The 20,232-nt window shown below is 42.9% G+C and overlaps 1 protein-coding gene across 1 annotated transcript in view; it reads left to right on the top strand.

Moving 5' to 3' along the window:
* Positions 1 to 20,232, top strand: part of LOC128048757 (putative tetratricopeptide repeat protein 41) — a 72,380-nt gene that overhangs the window by 47,765 nt on the left and 4,383 nt on the right. Inside the window, 3 exon segments of the mRNA XM_052641181.1 lie at positions 745 to 892; positions 1,797 to 1,949; positions 5,946 to 6,079. Coding sequence (XP_052497141.1) covers positions 745 to 892; positions 1,797 to 1,949; positions 5,946 to 6,079 — 435 coding nt within the window.

Below are 20,232 nucleotides of genomic sequence, written 5' to 3'. Positions count from 1 at the left end.
CTTCCCTGGTGACTCAGCTGGTAAAGAATCTGCATGCAATGTGGGAGACCTGGGTTTGATCTCTGGGTTGGGAAGATTGCCTGGAGAAGGGAATGGCTACCCACTCCAGTATTCTGGCCTGGAGAATTCCATGGACTGTATAGTTCATGGGGTTGCAAAGAGTTGGACATGACTGAGTGACTTTCATTTTCACTTTGGAAAACCATAAAACTTTCTACTTTTTAGAAGTCTCTTATTGTTAGCATATCTAACTCAAAATAACTCGCAAAATCTTAGGCCTCTGCAAAGGGTACATTTGATGTGTATCTAGGTACAGTGCGTTATTTATTAACTAGGTTTATGGGGCTTATTCATGTGTTTCTGTCATAAGGCTTTAATGTTTCGTTGTTCCTTATTCAAGGCTGTACCAGCTGCCTTTTGTAGAACTCGGTTACCACATGATAGTTGGTCTCACTACACCCACATTCTCTATTTCTGACCTGTTCATTTGTAAAATAGACTTGAATTTGGTTTCAATCTATTGTCTTTGTTCCTTGGCCCCATAACTGCTGCTCACATACAAAATTTGTTACTTGAAAACCAAGTCCCATGCAATGTCGGTCAGTAATTGATTTATTAAGAAAAAACCCCAACTATTGGCAGCGATGAAGAAATGCTACCAAATGCTCTGCCTAGTGACTTCTTAACTCTGCTGTAGGAAAAAGCCTTGAGCATCATTTCTTTGCCAAAATGTATTCCCTGCAGGCAGAGTGCTGAACAACCTGGCAAAGTCAGCATCTGAGGAGTACTTAAAAGAAAACCATTTTTTGCAATGTGCTACCGAAATGTCCAGCTTACTGGACAGCAGTCCCTGCGACCAGGCTACCATGAAGTACACCGAAGGTGTTTTAACGTAAGCGTGTGTTTTTCTTGAAAAATGTCTTAGTTTTCTGTACTAGCTGTTATTGTTACAATTAATCTACTTAATCCATACTTGCCAATCCATGTCCCACCTGGCTGATTGAGTTAAGAAAGGCTGAATTTTAGCATTTCTATCCTCTGGTTCAGTAGTTCTCAACTATGGGCAATTTTGTCCCCTGTGGAACCTTTGGCAAAGGTCTGGAGACATGTTAGCTTGTCATGACTGGGGGCATTGCTACTGGCAGCTAGTGGGTACAGGCCAAGAATGCTACTAAACATTATATACTGCACAGGACCCTCTACAACAAACTGTCCAGCCTGAAAGCTCAATAGTAGAGATGTGGATGAACCTAGAGTCTGTCATACAAAGTGAAATAAGTCAGAAAGAGAAAAACCAAATGTCGAATGTTAACGCACATATATGGAATCTAGAAGATGGTAGAGAGGAACCTGTTTGCAGGGCAGCAGTGGAGATGCAGATGTGGAGAATGGACTTGTGGACACGGTTTGGGAAGGAGAGGGTGGGATGAGTCGAGAGAGTGCATCCATGTATGTATACACTACCAGGTGTGAAATAGATAGCTAGTGGGAACCTGCAGTTTTGCACAGGGAGCTCAGCTCGGTGCTCTGTGATGACCTAGACTGATGGGATTGGGGTGGTGGTGGAAGGGAGGCTCGAGAGGAAGGAGGAAAATAGTGTCCCAGTTTCTCATGAAGATGTATGCACATCTTATCAATCACTTTGAAAGCCTCAAATCTCTGCTAATATAAACTACTGTGCTGTTTTGTGTCTTGAATACAAAGGACGTTTATGAGATTTGTTTTTGGGAGCATAACGAAGGTAGCCAACATGTATCGTGCCCAGTAAGTTGCACACGTGTGCATTTTGTTTTCAGATTTGCTGCTGGAAACAATTGTCTTGCAAAAATGAAACTTCAGGAATGCTTACATATCAGGAGAAATTTGTTTGGCGAGAAAAGCATCCTAGTTGGAGAAATTATGGAATTTTTAGCAGATTTACTGTTTTTCCCACTGAGACACAGTGAAAGGTAAGTTTTTATGAAATGTTTCAAGTTGTGTGTCTCCACCCCCCTCCCCCCTAAAAAAAAGCCCATGTTTGGCAGGGAGATCTGTACTCACTCATAGGGGTATCTCACTTCTTTGGCTCCAGCCTTGTCCAGAAAATGAGAGACTCACCAGGCCTGAGATTTCGCCCTGAACTATTGCAGAACACTGACCATCATGAATTTGAAAGGCACTCTTAGCTCACAAACCATGTAGAGGTTTTGGCAGGAGGAAAAGTAAAAAGGAGTACGGCGTCACACTCCCGGCATCACTCTTGGGTTTTGTGAGGAAAGGGGTTGTGCTTGAGGCCTCTGTGGAGTGTGGGTCTGTAGCATCATGCCTGCTGGATAGACAGTTACTGAGAGGAGACATCAAGGGTGGGGAGGGGGTAGACTGGGTAAACTGATCTAACAGGATTCTTGCTAAGGCAGGCCATGGGGAGCAGAGGTCACTGTGGGACAGTGAGGGTGAGGAATTGGAGAAGGACGGTAATCAGATATCAAGCAGGATCCCCGCTGAAGCTGGCCAAGGCAGAGATGAACACAGAAGCCCAGAAGTTGAGGTCTAGTTGGGAATTGCTCAGGAGGGCCTGCGTAGAGTTTGGTCAGGAGACACTGTCAGCACCTGTGTTTTAAAGCAGGTTGTAGGTATCACCCTCTGGGTCTAATTCCTGTTAGGATCTGCCAGGCAAGACTGCTTCTTCCTTTGACAGGCTGGTGTGAGTGAAGGTTCTCTGTGAATCCACAGGGAGTCCATCATGCCCTTCCTTCAGCCTGGCCTGCACCATTTTGCAGCCAGGTGAGCTGACTGAAGGGTCAGGGATGTTCTAAGCGAAATTATAAAGTTTTGAGGTTTTGCTTTTTTGCAGCCCCTCCCTCTCCTCCCTATTCCCTGCCTTGCCTTTCACTTTTCACTGTCCACCATCCTGGAGAGCATGTTATTTACACCAGGGAGAGGACCTCTTCTGGCTTTTGCTCCCAAGAAGAATATGACATGAGTCATCTCTGGCATTGAACTGCAGATCAGTATTAACGCTTTCCAAGAGTGCTGTGCATGGTCAATCGTGTCTGACTCTCTGTGACCCCAGGGACTGTATAGCCTGCCAGGTTCCTTTGTCCATGGGATTTCCCAGGCAAGAATACTGGAGTGAGTAGCCATTCCCTTCTCCAGGGGATCTTCCTGACTCAGGGATTGAACTCATGTCTCCTACATCTCCTGCATTGGCAGGTGGATTCTTTACCTCTGAGCCACCTGGGAAGACCTTTCCAAGAGTATTTACCTTTCAAAGAGTAGTCCCTAATGGGAAAATGCTGGACAGCACAGCAAGCTGGGCTCGGAGCTCTGTGATGACTTAGAGGGGTAGAATTGGGGTGAGGGGGAGGGAGGCTCAAGGGGGAGGGGAGAGATGTATACACATAACTGATTCACTTTCTTGTCAGCAGAAACTACCACAACATTGTAAAGCAATTATACTCCAATAAGCAAAAAAAAGAATAGCTCCAATAAAGGTGCTTCCAAGAGTCAAGTTACCAGTGCTCTACAGCAGTGCTGAAATGTTAGGCTCTGGGGTTCAGTTGCCTGGGTTCAAATTTTGTTTCTACTGCCTGGTAACAGTGAGAACCTGGGCACATACTTAACATGTTGCTGTCTCATTCATTTCCTTGTTGGTAAAATGAGAGCAGTGACAGTATCTTCCTTGCAGGACGATGCTGAGAACTGAGAGATCCTCTGTGTGAAGTGCTGAGCACACTGAACGAGTTGATAAATTGAGTTCTTAGTATTATTATTTTGCTCCCTAGCAGGGAATTTTTGAGGCACTTGACACCACATAAACCTCCTTTTGTTCCTCTTAAGACCAGCACTGTGAGCAGAGAACAGGCCTTTCTTTAGAGAAGCAAAAGGCTTGACAGTAGAACCATTGCCTCATAAAAGAGAAATCTAAACACGTAGCATACTGACTGAGTCATTGCTAGGCCTGGGCTGCCCCACCTCGAATCCAGGGCTGGTGGCTCGTGACTCACGGGACCCTGAACCCTGCTGCTGTTCCACGCGTGTGGCCCCTGTGTCGGAGGAGCCGGCCATACTTGGTATCCTTCTTTCCAGACGCCCTTGTTCCTGGTCAACCTTCTGAAACGACCTAGAAGCCTTTTTCCTTGCTGAAGGTTGTCCTTAGGTGACCTCATTTTCCACATTGGTTAAGATCGGGAAATATTTTGCTGTGGGACTCAGCTCACCTCTCAGACATATGGAGATCCTTTCTCCTGGTGGCTAGGGGCTCCTGAAACAGCTCTCATGCCCTACAGAAATAATCCAAGGGTCCTGAGGGCCTTGGGGAGTGGGGATAGTTAGGGATGGATACATGAGGTCAAATCACAAAGTTAAAAGTAAGCCCCTGTACCCCAGGAAGGAGAAGGATGAACAAAGGGTCATAAGAGAAACAGGGATGTATTCTCAGTGAAGTCAGTGTCATTGCTGTCTCTCAACTTTGAATCCATTCACCAGCAGCCGTCTTTTCATTGTGTCCCCTCCACAGACAAGTGTTTCCACTGCCTCACTTCCTGTTGATGTCATTCACTTTCTCCCTCCACCCAGCTCTGTTTTGTCCATCCTTATGAATGTCATCAGTAACATCCTAGTTCTGTGTCTTTGCACTTTGATCTTGATGGTCCTCTGCTCTGGGAGCGTTTGACAGCATCATTCATTCCTGAAACTGTGCTCTCCTGGTTTCTGAGCTACCCTCCATCATGGCCATCTTCTCTGATGACACCTTCTCGGGTTCTTTCGTAGGTTTTCTCTTTCTCTCCCAACTCTCGACCAGATGGCAGTGTTCTCTTGGGTTCAGTTCTTGAACTCTGCATGTCTCAGTCACAGTGCCCCAGCCTTGCCTGTGCCTAGGGCTGCAGCCAGTATTCAGTAAGGCGATGGCTTCTTGTCTTGTCTCTGCCTCTTCAGACCTCCATCATCAGCTGCTCACATGTGCATCCACTGGCCCTCTCCCTTTGGGTAGCCAGCATATTAGGGCAGTTCAGAGTGAATGTTGTCAACAGTGAACACATCCACCCCCTCTCCGTGACAAAATGCATCTTCTCCCATGTCACCCAGTGCAGATCCCAGGGCAGCATCTTAATGATTCATCTTGGTGATATTTATTATAATCAGTCACCATGCTAAACCCATTCCATACATTTTCTCACTTAATCCTCACCACAGGTCTGTTATCCTCATTGTGAACATGAGAAAACCAAGGTTTAGGAGCCTTGATGCCTAACCACTGTGTCACTGCCAAGCCTGCCTGACTTCAGAGCTCTAGCTCCTAACCTCTTCATCCTACTGCCCAAGAGGATGTCAGGGCTCCTGGCACCAGGCCTACTACCTTGCATGTGATGCCAAGACTTAGCAGGCCTCCTGTCACATCTGTGGCTGCTGCATTAGCTCAGACCCTCATCATTCTTTGTCTGGACCAACTGGTCTCACTGCATAAATCATCGTCTGATACTTCACTTGCACCCAGGTGAAGTTTCTAACATGCAAATTTAATCATATCACTCTTTAAAAAAAATATTTATTATTTATTTAGCTGTGCTGGGTCTTATTTGCAGCATGCAAGATCTGTAGTTGCAGCATGTGGGATCTAGTTCCCTGACCAGAGGTCGAACCTGGGTTTCTGCATTAGGAGCACAGAGACTTAGCCACTGGACCACCAGGGAAGTCCCTGAACCACGTCAGTCTTAATGAAAAAGCTTCAATATTGAAGTCCCAAACTCCTAGGTTCACACTCAATATGCTTAACAAGTGGTTGGTCCTATGTTTCACTCTCCAATCTCTCCTTCTACCTAGGGACACTCTCTGAGGGCAAGGGTTAGTCTTCCTTATCTTTGCACCTGGGCCCCAGCACCAGCATTCCATGAATGTTTGTTGGATACATGGATGAACGCCATGCTTCTTCGATGCAAAACTTTGATTAATTTTCTCTTTTCTAGATTCCAAAGGAAGCAAGCAATTGAATATTATAAACAAGTGATAAAAATAAAGGAAAATGCAGGCATTCTGGCCAACTCCCCACTCGTCAGGCATCAACTGAGCATTAGCCTAAGTGATACCTTGTGTAAATTAGGTAATTGCTTTGACATATTTCTATTAGAAGCAGATGACTTTTCCCTCCATCTCACTTGCATACTTTGCTTATTTTTAAACAGTCTTCATCTTTGAAGTTAGCAACTCCTGTTCTATATTATTTTCAACTTTCTCTCTCTCTCTCTCTTTTTTTTTTCTGCTGCTTATTTACTTTCCCTCATTAGATAAGTGTCTTAGTCTGTTGCTATAACAGAATAGACTGGGTGGGTTAAACAACAGAATTTTATCTCTCATAGTTCTGGAGCCTGGGAAGTCCAAGATCAAGGTGTCAGCAGATTAAATGTCTGGTGAGTGCCTATCTTGGGCTTCTCAGGTGGCACAGTAGTAAAGAATCTGTCTGCCAATGCAGGTGATGTGGGTTTGATCCCTAGGTGGGGAAGAGTCTCTGGAGTAGGAAATGGCAACCCACTTCACTATTCTTGCCTGGAAAATTCCATGGACAGAGGAGCCTGGTGGGCTGCTTTCCATGGGGTTGCAAACAGTTGGACAGGATTGAGCAACTGAGCACAAGAGCCTGTCTACTGGTTCAGAGACAGCTGTTTTCTTGGCATGCCCTCACATAGTGGGAGAAAGAGCCCGAGAGCTCTCTGGAGGTCTCTTTTATAATGGCACTAATCCCATTCATGCAAAGATGTGCACAATAAGGGACAGAAATGGTATGGACCTAACAGAAGCAGAACATATTAAGAAGAGGTGGCAAGAATACATAGAACTATACAAAAAAGATCTTCATAACCCAGATAGTCACAATGGTGTGATCACTCACCTAGAGCCAGACATCCTGGAATGTGAAGTCAAGGGGGCCTTAGGAAGCATCACTACAAACAAAGCTAGTGGAGGTGATGGAATTCCAGTTGAGCTATTTCAAATCCTAAAAGATGATGCTGTGAAAGTGGTGCACTCAATATGCCAGCAAATTTGGAAAACTCAGCAGTGGCCACAGGACTGGAAAAGGTCAGTTTTCATTTTAATCCTTAAGAAAGGCAATGCCAAAAAATGTTCAAACTATCACACAATTGCACTCATCTCACACGCTAGTAAAGTAATGCTCAAAATTCTCCAAGCCAGGCTTCAACAGTACATGAACTGTGAACCTCCAGGTGTTCCAGCTGGATTTAGAAAAGGCAGAGGAACCAGAGATCAAATTGCCAACATCAACAAATGACCCCATGAGCTGTAGCCCACCAGGCTCCTCCATCCATGGGATTCTCCAGGCAAGAATACTGGAGTGGGTTGCCATGTTCTCCTCCAGGGGGTCTTCCTGACCCAGGGATCGAACCTCTGTGTCTTTTGTCTCCTGCACTGGCACGTGGTTTCTTAACTGCTAGCACCCTGTGGGAGGCCCTACTAGCTCAGTTAGGTGGAATTTACTTACATTTTAAGGGCTACTGAAGAACTGAGAGCCTCTGAGACAAAGGGCCTGTTTTCCTGGTGGGCTCTGCTGTTGCCAGAGATGAGGGTAACAGGACCACATCTTTTACTGCCTCAGTACTTACTGGATTCAGTAGCCCATTCCCATGTTTTGGAAATAGTCACGTGTTGAATTCTGTCATCTTCCTACAGCATCACCACCAAACCTGAGAATGGAGGAGAATGAGAGTTGAATTGGAGGCTGCAAATACTGGTTGGTAGTTAGCTGGAGAGAGGCCACCGCAGGAGGGTATGCTGGGGGGAGTCAGGGATGTGATTCCCACAGATAGCACTTGCCAACCTTTGTGCCTCCAAGGAGTAGGTTCACATAGAAGGAGGGTTCAGTGATGGTCAAATAGATATCTCTTTGCCCTTGGGCAGCGTTGTTGATTTCTTCCAGCAGGCTACACTAAAAATTGCAGTTTCTGTAAATGCCACAACTAGAAAAATTCCAAAACACTATCAGAGCTCCTGAAATCTCATCACCACAGGACAGTCTACTTCAGCTTTAAAGAGTTGTTTTCAACCCAGGCTGATTTTGACCCTCAGGACAAAAAAGCTGGAGAAATGTTTGATGTCATGGCTGGGGGTGGAGAGTGCTAGTCATTTAGTCAGTGGAGGCCTGAGTGGTTGCTAAACATCATACGTGCCCAGGAAAGCACCCCCACAGTGAAAATTATCCAGTCCAAGGTGTGAATAGTGCTGAGACAAAGAAACCCTGATCTAAACCAGCCACTTTCCCCAGCAGGTACGATTGGCATCCATATTACAGTAAAACAGGATTGCGTTCAGCCTAGTCATTTGCTGACAAAAAAGACTTAAAATTCTTGATATCTGCAGGGAAAGAATATCTTCTGTTTTCACTCTGTAGATTTAGGAATGAGTGTGCCCATGTGTGTGTATACTCTTTTTTTTAGGTAAGGGTTTCCATGCTGAGTACATGAAAGAAAGATTTATGTTTGTAAAGAGAAAATGCAGGTGCTAATCTAGAGAATGTTAGTGGAAAAGGAACTAGTTTACCTGATCTAGTTGCCTATATTTTGTTCTCAGTTTTGGTGACTTGTCTCTGATGAAAGTATAATGTTTTCATTTGCTTTCTGATAACAGAGCCTCTGTGGAAAGGCTATGGCACCCCACTGCAGTACTCTCGCCTGGAAAATCCCATGGACAGAGGAGCCTGGTGGGCTGCAGTCTATGGGGTCGCTAAGAGTCCGACATGACTGAGCGACTTCACTTTCACTTTTCCTTTCCTGCATTGGAGAAGGAAATGGCAACCCACTCCAGTGTTCTTGCCTGGAGAATCCCAGGGACGGGGGATCCTGGTGGGCTGCCGTCTGTGGGGTCGCACAGAGTCGGGCAAGACTGAAGCGACTGAGCAGCAGCAGCAGCAGCAGGGCCTCTGTAATGGCAGTTGTCCTATTTGGTGATGCCTTAAATAAGTCTTCAGGGTATGTTTCAGTTTTGCAGTCCATTTTCAGTGTGGTTCATGTGGTTCCGAGAAAGTATTTTTCTGTAAGGAGCACTTTCTCGCCATAATTTTATTATTTTTCTCTCCCACTGTTGACTGCAGTTGATTCATTTTGCAGAAGGCGCACTCCAGGCTTACAGGAACACTGTGGGTGGTTAGGTCAGCTGTCAAGGCAGGATTCTTGGGCTTTTATTTCAGTCCCTGGTGGTGAGAGCTGATGGGTATCTTCAGTACAAGAAGAGGAAGACCTTGGGAGGGAAATAGACTGTTTATAGAGACCTTGGAATCATTTGCTCTTTGACATATTTTTGGTTTTCCTACATGGAGGTAGAAAAAATTTCCTCCATCCTCTCAGGGTCCCTGGCTGAGCTTGAAAATTAAGTTGAAAAGACTGACTTTCGCCACCCCAATTCCACCTGACTCTGTGGGCAGAAATTTGAGAGCCTACTTTGATAAGAAATATTATCTTCAGCAGGCTTTTGTCAGAGGCCCAGGATCTCTTAGCTGCAGCTTTTGGACCTAGTAAGGAGTCCTGGATGATAGAATTCCACCTTTGTCACCAAAACTCTAAAAGAGAAAAAAATTTTTTTTTTTCCTTTACCCTCCTAGGTTCTCTTGCTGGGGCCCTGTAAAATTAGCCTCAGAAAAGATTGATTGAGGTTAAGTGAACTGAAAGTTGCTCAGTTGTGTCTGACTCTTTGCAACCCCCTGTACTGTAGAGTCCATGAAATTCTCCAGGCCAGAATATTGGAGTGTGTAGTCGTTCCCTTCTTCAGTGGATCTTTCCAACCCAGGGATCGGACCCCGGTCTCCCGCATTGCAGGAAGATTCTTTACCAGCTCAGCTACCAGGGAAGCTAAAAGATTCATTAACAGGAGAAAAATCAAACAGAAGTTTATTTGTGTGTGCATCATACTTGCACACGCACTCAGGAATGAGCAACTCCAAGGGGTGGCTTGAACTTGCGATCTGTGTACTAACTTAGGGGAGAGGGAGGTGGGGAAAGGGCACTCATGGGAGGGCAGATAACTCTTTGGAAGCATAAATAGACCCTTAGGAGAATAGACGATGTGGCAGTTTGTGACAATGTCTGCCTGTGTATGGTGCTGGCTTCCTGTTGCCCCAAGGAGGGGACTTACAACACTTGAGTCCTTGTGACAGGCTCTGGTTTCAGGCACAGAAGGGATCCTAGGAACTCAAATAACTCGGCTCATAATAAGTCCCATGTCAGCATGGCCTACTTTGGGGTGGCATAGTGTGATCCCCTTGAGAAAGTGAAAGTGTTAGTCGCCCAGTTGTGTCTGACTCTTTGTGACCCTTTGGACCATAGCCCGCCAGGCTCTTCTGTCCATGGAATTCTCTAGGCAAGAATACTGGACTGGGTAGCTGTTCCCTTCTCCATAAGTTCTTCCCAACCCAGGAGTCAAACCTGGATCTCCTGCATTGCAGGCAGATACTTTACCATCTGGAGCCACCAGGGAAGCCCCAGGTATCCCCTTGATCTACCTTTAATGGAAAAAGCCTATCTACAGGGATTGTGCCCAAGGGGCTCCATAAAATATGAAGGAAGCCAGAGCCACATGTAGCTGGGACTCATCACTAGTCATTTTTAAAGAAGTCTTGAGGCCTCTGTAGTAAAAGTGTTACCGAATATTAGACATCAAAGCAATCCTCTTTAAGAGTTGTTCCATTGAGGAAAAAAGAAAACTATGGTATATGATGCTTGCTTGCATGCCAAGTCGCTTCAGTTGTGTCCGACTCTTTGAGACCCCATGAACTGTAGCCCAGCAGGCTCCTCTATCCAAGCATCAAGCCAGGCTTGGCTTCAGACATCACCTGGCTGGTGGTGGAAGGTGAGAAATCTGCCTAGATACCAAGGGTGATCAGGTTGGAGGAGGGCTAAACTTACTTAGCAGGATTCTTCCTGATTGGAAGAATTGGACTCTATAGAGATGAACATAGAAGCCCCAAAGTTAAGCCTAGTTGAAAAAGCTCAGAGAGCCTGTGAGATTGGCCAGTGAGATTGTTAGGTGACAATCTCTGTTTTAATTCCTGGAGACAGAGCAGTGAGAAGGACAGGTAGACCCACAGTATCTTCACTGAGTTCACAATGAGGCCAACAAGCTGTCAGACAACTATTAATAAATACAAGACTGTTTGGCTGCAATTGTGGAAAATGCCACAATAGAGATGGCAGTTGGGTAGCTAAACACACAATGATTGAACTACAATTTGGCAAAGTGCTATCATGGCAAAGTACAAGTGCTAACGGGGGACCTCAATCTGTTAGATGGAGGGGCATGGGTGGAGGGTGCTTCTTAGGAAGTGATGCTTTAACTGAATCTGGAGGAGGAGGACTTGCTTGTTAAGTGGTGGAAGGGAAAGGAGTCATCTAGACAGTGAGGACAGAATTTGCAAATTGGGAAGGAACAAAAAGGACCAATGGGGCTGGGATGCAGAAACTAATAGAGAGGAGAGAGGATGCACTAGGGGGATACCAGAGAGGTGTCACAGGCCCTGAGGGCTGGGCCAGTGACTTGGGATATTGCCTTAAGAGCTGCACGGTTTTTGCAAAGCCAGGGAGTGTTAGGAACCTAGAGTCCTGCATTCCTCCAGCATCATCATCACCAGAGATTTCTCACACAAGATGCTCAAATTGTCTTGTATGTCCAGTGTCATGAAGGAGCTCAAAGAACCCATTTTTGACCTCATTTCTATTTCTGTGAGTATTTTGACCTTTCAAACAGACTGTGAACTGCCAGGGGCAAGAGTCTTGTCATTTATTCTTTGTATCTTCAAAGCATCAGAAAGAGTGCTAGCTGTGTAGGTCTATCACTATGCTGTATCAGTGCAGGAAGTGTGAGGAAAGTGGATAAACAGGTTCTTTCTGGGGGGCTTACACAATTTGCCTGGCTTTCCGATAGAAGTGATGGCTCTGCTCCAGGATAACAACATTAAAAGAAGTGACTGTAATTGTATTTTAGCCTATTGAGAACAATAATCTTTAGAGGACATTTTAGATATCAGTTTGGATTATAGATTAATGATGATAATTACTAGCTTGAAAGTTTTGGCACCTGCATCTTCCTTAGTCTTTTATTACATTTAATCAATGAATAGGCTACAGTATAACCTTTCAAGGGGTATAAAATAGTGGGCGTCCAGCAATGATCATTCATGTTTTAATTATGCTCACAACAATTTTATGCATGAGATTATACTGAGCACATATTGAAAAAGAAATTTGGCTTCCCAGGTGGCAGTCATGGTAAGGAACCCACATGCCAATGTAGGAGACATGAGAGACACAGGTTCAATTCCTGGGTTGGGAAGACTCCCTGGAGGAGGAAATGGCAACCACTCCAGTATTCTTGTCTGGGAAATCCCATGGACAGAGGAGCCTGGCAGGCTACAGTCCATGGGGTTGCAGAAAGTTGGACAAGACTGAGTGACTAAGCATGCAAATGACATAGTAAAATGATGGGTTCCTGAGAGGGTGATAATCCTGAGGTTTATTGCTTCTTCTGATCACATTTTCATGAGGCACTTCTTCAAAAATGAAACCTTTTTATGTTCAATATTTCTTTTATAGCTCTTCTCCTCTCCACTTTGATCCAGTTTCAAGAACAAACCTTAATCTCCTAAAACTGCTAATCTTAGAAAGATAAGACAATCCCAGACATGGAAAGAGGATTTTTGTGATTTTGTTCTCTGCCACCTTTGACACAGACAAATCTTTTTTTCTTTAATTCTTCTTCTCTTATAAATGTTTAAATCCACCTACTGAGAAATCATTTCAGTGGCAGGAAAAAACAACTGTGGCTTTCATGTTCCATTCTGTCGTGCTGAGTGTTGTATATGGAATTGTGTAATTTGGATGAGGTATGGTAGATGAACATTCTGTTACTCCCCTCTCCCTGGGAATCTTTTACAGAAGAAATGCCAAGTATCTCAGTCACACTTGGAAGAACCTAAACAAAGGCACTAGTGGGTGACTTTCAGTGGGGTGAGTCAGTCCTCTTTTCCTCATTTGATTTTAAAACTCTTGGCTCAGCCAGAGTCCCCTTCTTGCTAGCAGGAGGTCCCTGAATCAGAAATGTCAGGAAAGTGATACAAACTTTACATTTTCATTTTCACTTAAACATATACATGTAATTCTTTGCGTCAACTTTAAAATTCGAAGTTAGATCTTTGTTTTTAATGGGTCCTCTGATTGGAATTGAATGTCATATCTCTCAAAATGCCTCATCCACAGTTTTTAGTTTTAGTTTCTGGAGGATGAGAACTTCAGGCAGTTGTGACACTTCTGGGCAGGATTCTTTCAATGGTTGACTTTTTCTGCCTTCAATCTTTTATGGTTTTCTTGTTCATAATTCCAAAACATTCAGACTATTTTTCATAGAAAACAGCCCTCTTTCACTTCACACTCTTATGTTGCTAGTGTGTACCATACTTAGGTCAATTACCAAAATTAGACTAACAAATAAGGGTGATACCACCCTTATGGCAGAAAGTGAAGAGGAACTCAAGAGCCTCTTGATGAAGGTGAAACAGAAGAGTGAAAAATCTGGCTTAACACTCAACATTCAGAAAACTAAGATCATGGTTTCTGCTCCCATCACTTCATGGCAAATAGATGGGAAACAATGGAAAAGGTGACAGACGTTCTTTTCTGGGGCTCCAAAATCACTCTAGGTGGTGACTGCAGCCATGAAACTAAAAGATGCTTGCTCCTTGGAAGAAAAGCTATGACCAACCTAGACAGCATATTAAAAAGCAAAATTAGTAGAAGGAAAGAAATCATAAAGATCCTAGCAGAAATAAATAAAAAAGAAATGAAAGAAACAATAGTAAAGATGAATAAAACTCTAAAAGCTGGTTCTTTGAGAAGATAAACAAAATTGACAAATCTTTAGCCAGACTCATCAAGAAAAAAAGAGAGAAGAATCAAATCAACAAAATTAGAAATGAAAAAAGAGAGATTACAAGAGACAGTGCAGAAATACAAAGGATTGTGAGACTATTATGAACAGTTATATGGCAATAAAATAGATAACCTGGAAGAAATGGACAGATTCTTAGAAAATTTCAATCTTTCAAGACTGAAGCAGGAAGAAATATAAATTATGAACAGCTCTGAAATTGAAGCTGTGATAAAAAATCTCTCCCTAAACAAAAGTACAGGACCAGATTGCTTCACAGGAGAATTCTATTAAACATTTAGAGAAGAGCTAATGCCTATCCTTCAAAATCTCTTTCAAAAAATTGCAGAAGAAGGAACACTTCCAAACTATGAAGCCACCATCACCCTGATAGCGAAACCAGACAAACACAAGACAGAAAAAGAGAACTACATGCCAGTATCACTGATGAACATAGATGCAACAAAATTTTAGCAAACAGAATTCAGCAACACATCAAAAAGCTCATATACCATGGTCAATTTGGGTTTATTCCAGGGATGCAAAGATTTTTCAATATACACAAATCAATCAATGTGATATACCATATTAACAAGTTGAAAGATAAAAACCATATGATCATCTCAATAGATGCAGGAAAAGCCTTTGACAAAATTCAGCACCCATTTATGATTAAAACTCTTCAAAAAATGGGTATAGAAGGAACCTATCTCAACTGAGTAAAGGCCATATTTGATAAGCCCACAGCAAACATTATTCTCAATGGTGAAAAACTGAAAGCATTCCCACTAAGATCAGGAACAGGAGAAGGATGTCCACTTTTGCCACTATTATTCAACATAGTTCTGGAAGTCCTAGCTACAGCAGTCAGAGAAGAAAAAGAAAGAAAAGGAATCCAGATCAGAAAAGAGGAAGTAAAGCTCTCACTGTTTGCAGCTGACATGATACTGTACATAGAAAACCTTAAAGATAATATCAGAAAATTGCCAGAGCTAATCAGTGAATTAGCAAAGTTGCAGGATACAAAATCAATACACAAAAATCACTTGCATTTCTATATACAGACAATGAAAAACCAGAAAGAGCAATTAAGGGATCAATTCCATTCACCATTGCAACAAAAAGAATTAAATATCTAGGAATAAACTTACCTAAGGAGACAAAAGAACTGTACACAGAAAATTATAAGATACTAATGAAAGAAATCAAAAATGACATAAACAGATGGAGAGATAGCCCATGTTCCTGGGTAGGAAGAATCAATATTGTGAAAATGACTATACTACCAAATGCAATCTGCAGATTCAATGTGATCCCTATCAAATTACCAATGGCATTTTTCACAGAACTAGAACAAAAAATTTCACAATTCATATAGAAACACAGAAGACCCTGAATAGCCAAAGCAGTCTTGAGAAGGAAGCTGGCAGAATCAAGCTTCCTGACTTCAGGTTATACTACAAAGTTACAGTCATCAAGACAGTGTGGTACTGGCACAAAAGCAGAAATATAGACCAATGGAACAAGATAGAAAGCCCAGAAATAAGCCCCTGCATTTATGGGCTATTTTTGACAAAGGAGTCAAAAATATACAATGGGGCAAAGAGAGCCTTTTCAATAAATGGTGCTGGGAAAACTGCACAGCTACATGTAAAAGAATGAAATTAGAATACTTCCTAATACCATACACAAAGATAAACTCAAAATGGATTAAAGACCTAAATGTAAGACCAGAAACTATAAAACTCTTAGAGGAAAACATAGGCAGAACACTCCATGACATAAATCAAAGCAAAATCCTCTACGACCCACCTCCCAGAGTAACGGAAATTAAAACAAAAATAAACAACTAGGACCTGATTAAACTTAAAAGCTTTTGCATAGCAAAGGGAACTATAAGCAAGGTGAGAAGACAACTCTCAGAATGGGAGAAAATAATAGTAAATGAAACAAAAAGGATTAATTTCCAAAATATACAAGCAGCTCATACAACTGAATGCCAGAAAAACAAACAACCCAATCAAAAAGTGGGGAAAAGACCTAAACAGACATTTCTCCAAAGAAGACATACAGATGGCTAACACATGAAAAGATGCTCAACATCGTTCTTTAACAGAGAAAGGCAAATCAAAACTACAATGAGATATTACCTCACACCAGTCAGAATGGCCATCATCAAAAAGTCTACAAACAATAAATGCTGGAGAGGGTGTGGAGAAAAGGGAACGCTCTTGCACTGTTGGTGGGAATGTAAACTGATACAGCCACTATGGAAGACAGCATAGACATTCCTTAAAAAACTAGGAATAAAACCGCCATATGACCCAGCAATCCCACTCCTAGGCATATACCCTGAGGAAACCAAAATTGAAAGAGACACACGTATCCCATTGTTCACTGCAGCACTATTTACAATAGCTAGAACATGGAAGCAAACTAGATATCCATCAACAAATGAATGGATAAAGAAGTTGTGGTATATAGACTCAATGCAATATTACTCAGCCATAAAAAGGAACACATTTGAGTTGGTTATAATAAGGTGGATGAACCTAGAACCTATTATACAGAGTGAAGTGAGTCAGAAAGAGAAAGATAAATACTGTATTCTAACACACATATATGGAATCTAGAAAAATGGTACTGAATAATTTATTTACAGGGCAGGAGTGGAGAAACAGAGAATAGATTTATGGACATGGGGATAGGGAAGGAGAGGGTAAGATGTATGGGAAGAATAACATGGAAACTTACATTACCATATGTAAAATAGAGAGCCAATGGGAATTTGCTATATGGCTCAGGAAACTCAAACAGGGGCTCTGTATCAACCTAGAGGGGTGGGATGGGGAGGGAGATGGGAGGGAGGTTCAAAAGGGAGGGGATATATGTATATCTATGGCTGATTCATGTTGAGGTTTGACAAAACAGCAACATTCTGTAAAGCAATTACCCTTCAATTAAAAAAAAAAAAGCAGAGGCATTACTTTGCTGACAAAGGTCCATCTAGTCAAAGGTATGGCTTTTCCAGTAGTCATGTATGGATGTGAGAGTTGGGCCATAAAGAAAACTGAGCTCCAAAGAACAGATGCTTTTGAACTGTGGTGTTGGAGAAGACTCTTGAGAGTCCCTTGGACTGCAAGGAGATCCAACCAGTCAATCGTAAAGGAAATCAATCCTAAGTATTCATCAGAAGGACTGATGCTAAAGCTGAAACTCCAGTACTTTGGCCACCTGATGTGAAGAACTGACTCATTGGAAAAGATGTGATGCTGGGAAAGAATAAAGGCAGGAGGAGAAGGGGAGGACAGAGGATGAGATTGTTGGATGGCATCATTGACTCAATGGAAATGAGTCTGAGCAAGCTCTGGGAGTTTCTGATGGACAGAGAAGCCGGGCGTGCTGCAGTCCATGGGATTGCAAAGAGTTGGACATGACTGAGCAACTGAACTGAACTGACTTAACAAAAGCAGCTGGGTCTTGGTCATGTTAGAATTGCACAGTTAGGAGCAGAAGCATGCTAGCACAGTGGAGATGAGCCCTGTATATGCAGGCTTTTAATGTGTCCTGGGCATCACGTGGAAAGTTCTGCAGAGGAAATAGAGGGCCCTTGGTTAATCCAGCAATCCAGTTTATGTCTGTTAGCAGAGCTTCTTTTTTACATGTTATGTATGTTGAATGACTTTTAACATTATTTTTATAGAGTACAAGAACACATTTTAGACTATACAATACATTGGTTGTATATTTGTAAATGCTTTTGGTTGTAAGAGAATGTCAAATATCCCTCATAAGCTTAAACTTTTAAACCTGAAATGGACTCTAGGTATGACTCAGCAATTTTAAAGCTGAGGAAATAGAAGATATTTCATATGACTTATCCCAGTACAGCTTATCAGAGCATCCTATCAGTTAGATATTATTGTAGAATCACTGAGGCTCAGAAAGACCAAGTGACATTCCAAAACTTTGCAGCTAGTAAGCAGTAGACTTATTACTTGGAACCCAGGCACCTGACCTGAAATTCTGAACTCTTTCTACTATTTTGGGGCTCTGGGAGTTTGTGGTCTTATTGGGAAGAATCTTATCTATTTTTTTAAAAATATTTATTTATTTTTATTTATTTGGCTGTGCTGGGTCTTAGTTGTGGCATGTGGAATCTATTTCCCTGACCAGACATTGAACCCCAGCCCCTTGCATTGGGAGTCTGGAGTCTTAGTCACTGGACCACCAGGGAAGTCCCTAGATTTTGCGTTTTAGATCCAGCGCTCTCGAGGCTGAATAGAGGATGGAATTGGTCAAGAGGAGAATGGAAACTCTCCTGTGTTCACTAAGAGAGGGCCAAGACAAATAGAAAAGAGTGTATTTGTGATTTAGTAGGTAAATCCTACAGGGCTCAGTGCCTGATTTGATATAGCAGGTGAGGGAAAGGGACTAGTTGGAGGCCTTCTCCAGTTTATGGCTGTATCCACGGCCAGTGCAGCTGGGTGGCTGGAGCTGTCGGCATTCCAAGGCAGGAAGCACAAAGTTGAAAGGTGGAATGGGAGCCACGATGAGCTAATTTGGGGCCTGTTGAACTTGAATCTCTTATCTAAGTAGAGATGTTCAGTAGGCAGAATATGGTGCTTAGAAGCTATCAGACTGAAATGGAGAAAAATCTTTGGAAGCCCTTAGTACATAGGTGATGGCCAAACCCTGTAGAAGAGTTGAAAGAGCCAAGAAGAGTATAAGACAAGAAGATGGCAGGAGACAGAACTTAGGAGATGGGCCAAAGAGATGGAAGAAAATGGCAGAGGAGTAAGACAGAGATCACCAGCCTCCCCACAGATACATCAAAAACTCAAGATATGGAACAATTTCTACAAAACAACCTTTAGACGACAGCAGAAGACCCCAGGTGTTCAGGGGGGCAGGCTAGGCTCCCTGGAATAAGAAAACCGCAAAATTCTGTAAAGCAATTATCCTTCAATTAAAAAATAAAGTGGAAAAGAAAGAAAGGCGCGGAGGAAAGTGTTGTAGCGAGAGATGAGGAATAGCTCTAGAGGTAGCGGAGAATCAGTAAAATCATGGATGCCAAGAAAGGGGGGGGCTGAGAGCTGACCACCAGATCTAAGACACACCATTGCGTTTAGCAGCAGAATGGTCATAGGGAACCATCAATTTTGGCAGAGTGGTAGGAACAAAAGCTGTGTAAGAGAGAACAATGCATCTGTTCCTTCTCCCCAGATATGGGGTCTGCAGAGGCCCAGCCCCTTGAATTAGTAGTGTGAGTTCCCGCTGTATTTGGGGCAGAAGACAGAGGGCGCTGCCCGCCATCTGCTTCCAGGTCTCTCTGAGCAGACTAGCCAGTGGCCTTAATGGAGAGGGTAAAGGGAAAGATCTAGTCCCCTCCCCCATCCCCACATCCCCATAATCTTTTATTGTTTTCTATAGGGTGGAAATACAGTGCAAGGAAACATCCCATTGCAAGCTTTTATTGCTTCATTTGGGACAATGATCGACAATTTCCCCCCTCCCTAGTCTGTTTATAGACATACATTTATTGAAAGGAGGAGTCAAACAAGCTTCATTTCTCAAATGGAAAGACTTCTAACAAACTTTAGTCATACTTACATGGGCCCAACTGTGCCTAGTCATACTTAAGAAACAAAAGGAAAGTTTAAACAGGGAACCTTGAAATCCTGCATAATTCCCCTTTCTCATTACATGTCGGCAACCTGTCTTCTGGATGGAGAATATAAGCTGTGATTATTTCCACTTCGTAACTATTCGCTCCAAGCACAGTGTGGAAGCTCGTTTGTGGGCAGGGTCCATAGTCTGTACTCATTCAGGGGAACTTCCTGAGGCTCTCCACCAACACCTGCAGTTTTGCTTGTTACCTGGTGACAGCAACCTAAATTATAGTTGTGTGCCCTGGGGAGGAAATGAACACAGGACTGGCAGTATAAAAATCTGCCTATTAGGTGACAGCAAATATTATATGAAGCAAGAGGAACAGGCTTAAATTTCAGTAGACTAAAGGTTAGAAGAAGTTGTACCTTAGAAGATTACTTAAAAGGACAGAGGACTGCCTTTGGAGAAAGTATCTTACTTTCTTTCTCCAGAGGAAATACTAAAGATGTATTTCCAGAGGAAATACCAAAATAATAAAGATACTACTTTATTTTTTACTATTAAGCACTGAAAAAAAGGCGAGGGAACTAGGAAAATTTATCATTTAAAATACAAGAACAGATTCTCAAGGAAGCTAGGTCCTAGGACCTTGCCCCTCACTCCCATCCCCAATTCACTCTCCCTTGGAAACAGGACAGATGTGGCTGGGAGGTACGCAGT

The sequence above is a fragment of the Budorcas taxicolor genome, chromosome 5 (assembly GCF_023091745.1).
Source record: "Budorcas taxicolor isolate Tak-1 chromosome 5, Takin1.1, whole genome shotgun sequence".
NCBI lineage: Eukaryota > Metazoa > Chordata > Mammalia > Artiodactyla > Bovidae > Budorcas > Budorcas taxicolor.
The sequence above is the reverse complement of the archived record's forward strand: the minus strand, read 5'-3'. Positions and strand labels throughout refer to the sequence as shown.